At 29.3% G+C, this 4331-nt stretch overlaps 1 protein-coding gene across 1 annotated transcript in view; it reads left to right on the forward strand.

Moving 5' to 3' along the window:
• The first annotated feature begins 680 nt into the window (after positions 1 to 680).
• The window catches only part of LOC136795872 (uncharacterized), a 5811-nt gene continuing 2160 nt past the window's right edge, over positions 681 to 4331 (forward strand). The window contains exon 1 of the mRNA XM_067047827.1: positions 681 to 719. Within this exon, the coding sequence (XP_066903928.1) occupies positions 681 to 719 (39 nt within the window). The remainder of the gene's footprint in view (positions 720 to 4331) is intronic.

Consider the following 4331-nt stretch of genomic DNA (forward strand, 5'->3'; position numbering starts at 1 on the left):
AATCCAAAATCCTTCGTAAAATCCTCAATGCTCCTTACTTTGTCACAAATAAAATCATACATAAAGACCTTTATGTTCCCTATGTAACCAATCTAGCCCGAACCAGATATCACTGCTTCCATTATAAACTCCCTTACCACTCAAACCCCCTAGTTTCTAACCTTGCATCCTCTTCCATTCCTGACAATACCTCCGAGGCGCCTGAAAAGAAGATGGCCACGAGACGAGCTAATGTAAAATGTCATTAGAGTGCTGCCAATGGGTAGTTTCTCTACACGCCTGTAACACTCCATTTTAACTTAGATAAGATTTACTAAATGTACAGTTGTAAATAGCAATAAATAAATATTAAAAAAAAAAAAACTTTAGCAGTTAAGTTGTCTTCCATATATTCCTAAAACAAAAATCAAAATACCGATTCAGCGCTATCGGAACATAATATAGAAAATGGTTGAAAAAAGTAAAGGATTGATAAAATATTTAAAAAGCTCGTTATACAATATGCTTCGTGTCAAAATATGACGTAAGGCCTCCACGTAACAAGACACTGTTAATATTAAGGAACAGGTTAGTAGGAGATAGTTAAGGTCCATGGTGAGGCACCAACATTTTCTTCTATTCATGCCCTCGAGTTAATGAAGTGAACGGTTTTCACCTATTTGAGAAAACCTGATTCAGTAATGTCTTTTGTAGTCATGCTGAATCAATGGCTGACGAAGGTATGTATGACTAACGGTAAGTACAAGCTGTCTCATGCTTGGCTGTACAAAGTTCAGTGCACATCTAATATATTTGCTAAACATGACCGATTGTTTTTTGTTTTTTTTTACAACAGTACCTTAGTAATCATCAAATGGAGGCGATAGATGCTAAAAAAGGCTCTACATTTTCCGAATATCTCATTTTAACGTTCAATGCCACCTGAAAGATATTTCATCCAAATTCCAAATCAATATTTCAAAAAAGCATCAGATATCAATATTTCATTATATTTACTCAGTTTTTTCCAATTGTAATCTTAAAGTTTAACACTATAAACCAATTTCATTTGGTTCCCTCATACACACCGTACTTATAACTAGTATAACACATATTTTAAATTTTAAACGTATTAATATAAATATTCACAGCATAAAATTTTATAGTCACATTATAATTTTTTTTTTAATTATGTGCTAAAGTGATGCAGGATTTTTTTTATTATTTATTATTTTATCCCTTACATATTTTTTTTTTTTTTTAAATACCTTTTTATGGTTCTTCATAGGTGTGTTTAATTTTCCATTAATTAATTTTAAAACTTTCTCTCTTTTTTCCATCAAACGTAAATAAAAATCAAAAACAAAAGTATAAAAATTATATAAACATTTTAAATATAGTAAAAACATACACATACATAAAACCCAAGATGGTCGTCCGCAATTATAATCTATTAAAATTTAAAAAAAAAATCACCCTAACATATGTATACAGAAAATAAAATAAATCAACATGTTAGGCTAAAAGTAATAATTATAGAAAGATACCAAATATAAGAAAAAGGATCGATAAATATAAAAATTAATAAATGTATAAATAATATGAAAGTAATGATATATAGAAGTAATAAATATAAAAAGAGAACATGTATAAATATGTATACAGCTGCATTAGTAAACTTTTTTTTTATTCTTATACCGAAGTCGTTGGTCGTTCGAAAATTCGACGTCTTGCTGCCTAATATAAATTATATTTTTTCAGAAGCTCGTTTGCAAATATTTTATTTCTCAATTCATTCAGCGAAGGACATCAAGGAGGTCTCCAACCATTCTCCCGAGTAGGATCCAGAGCCAGTCCTATCTTGTGGAAATGATTCTGCAGATAGTCGAGGCCAGTCATCAGATGGAAGCAGGCTTCTGCATCTCTTCTTGGAAGGTCAGCTGGGAATGGGTTTTCTATTGATTTCTTATATCTTTTCCCTTCCATCGTTTCTATGTTGTTTGGTGTTTATGTGTTATTTTTGTTTCCTCCTTAATAATGGTTCTTATCGTTCTTTTTATTGAGTCATAGGGGCTTGGATGGACTGGTTGTGGCCAATTTTCCCCCTTCCTGGCAAGACTATTAGCATCTCCATTTCCTGGAAGTTCCAACGAATAAAGACCCATAAGCATGGGAATTAAGGAGACATGAGGTAAACATCCCATGGCAAATGGCGCTTTGAAAACTAACCTTAGGTTTGGCTGATAAATGAATGAAATGAATTTCATTCGGAGCTCTATATCTTTAAAATTACCAATAACTCTAGAAAACCTGAGAGAACTAGAAGGTTTGCCCTAATAGAGCTATTTATGTTTAATGGTTCTCGAAATAGAGCTTTTTAAAAAGTAACATTTCATAAAAATTTACAGAGAGATTAATAGTTAGTGTATTTATTTTGAGAAATCTACATTTTAGGAACTATGTGACTTACAAATTATAGATGCTTATAGACTTACTCAAATTAAAGTTAGTTTAATGTACTATAAAGTAGTTTATGGCCTTTATCTTCGTAGGAATAGTAGTTTTCATAATATTTGCTAAAATAAATCGATTTATATATGTTCGGGAATAACTTGATGAGTTCTGAAAAACTTTATTTCAGAAAATATAAGACGTACAGATGTCTGTCAGTACTAAAATTCGTGCCCTATCTCAATAACATTTTTGGGCTTTGAAACGAAGACCTCAACCAACGTTTCGTGGGAACGTATGTCGGTATTGATGCCTGCGTCGAAATCAATTAAACTTTATTCCCGTACAACTCAGAAAGTATACATTATCTACAAGGATATTATATACTTTTCGTTTTGTTTCTTTCTAAAAAGTGGGAAAAACTATTTTTAGTTCCAGAGTCTTCAAGTAAAGTAAGGTAAAAAAAAAAAAAAAAAGAAGCAAATCAGATCATTGTTGTCTAAAACCCTTAAATACCAATATTAAATACCTTTAAATTTGCCAAAGAAATTAAAAATTGTTGACGGTGATTTATTTGCAGGATGTGTATTTTCTACTACTGTCCATCATTGTTCACATAATCATTCATAATTCCACTGCATTTCATCCAAATCCTTACCCTTACTGTTGGAAAGCTAAATGTCTGCCCTATCAGTACATATCACCACCATTTAGACTTACTGCCCCTATAAGGAAGAAAAAGTAGTTTCAAATAAAGAAAATCTTATCAAACGTCTTATTTTATATATGCCGTTCTAATTTATTTAATTTGATCCGTTTTATACTGTTTAGTGTACTTTATATAGCTCTAAACTACTCTAACTTAAGCGCAGATTTGTTGATTCAATTTGATGTTATTATGATGTATATAAGCAGAATATTTTGAGCAAATAATTTATTTTTAATTTGTTTTATTTAATCCATTTTAATCTGAATATTATCAACTAAGATGTGGGATATTAAAAATTTCAACCTCATTTTGATAAAATTTTGTTGTAGAACGTGTGTCAGTTATTTCAGAATTTTGTTTACATGGTTTAATAACTGAAGAACTAAACATCCTTAACATGATAACTCCTCATTGGAATTTAGTAGTCTGGAAACATTCTTATTGAACCAATATTAGTAGTAAGGCAACAATTTTATATTACGCTATTGTCTAAACTGGATGGAAAATAACGAAACACCCCCGATATTTAAATGTTATTTTCTTATAAATTATACTTCGTTATAATTAATTCAAACAATAAACCATTAGGTAATAATCTGAAGGAGATACTTTTACTAAATATAATAAGTTCGGAAAAATCAAGTGAAAAAAAATTCTTTATGTAATTTTAACATTTTCGGTATGTTATTGTTTCCTGGTACTACTCTAAATGCATTAGAGGGTTATTATAGTTTTTATTTTTTGTATATAATTAGAAAAAACATTGCTGATGGTATTAAATAAGTTTACATGAATTGAAAATTATTTTATTTTATTTACATGTATTAACATTTTTTTTTTAAGAAAAAAAAACAAGTCAAATTCGCTTGTCACAAATCCAAAACGTGTACAAATGCTTGGTAAACAAATGGTGGTATCTAAATGATTTTTTGGTTCTTTTTATTTTTTTTTACATTTTGTTTACTCTATTTTCATTATAAGAAGGAACGAAACAAAGATAGGTGAAATTAAACCAAACGTAAATATCATTAATGTAAGTTGTAGATAACAAAAATTAATATAAATATTCCGATGTAACCTAGAAATTCAATCTTTGTTCAATATATTATTTTATCATTATGTTATTTTATTTATTTATTTTTCATACAGATAGTCTGATTATGTTCATTTGTCTATTCTTTTGTTTGTATAT

The sequence above is a fragment of the Halyomorpha halys genome, unplaced genomic scaffold, assembly GCF_000696795.3.
Source record: "Halyomorpha halys isolate HHAL.00 unplaced genomic scaffold, Hhal_1.1 Scaffold111.1, whole genome shotgun sequence".
Classification (NCBI taxonomy): Eukaryota; Metazoa; Arthropoda; class Insecta; order Hemiptera; family Pentatomidae; genus Halyomorpha; species Halyomorpha halys.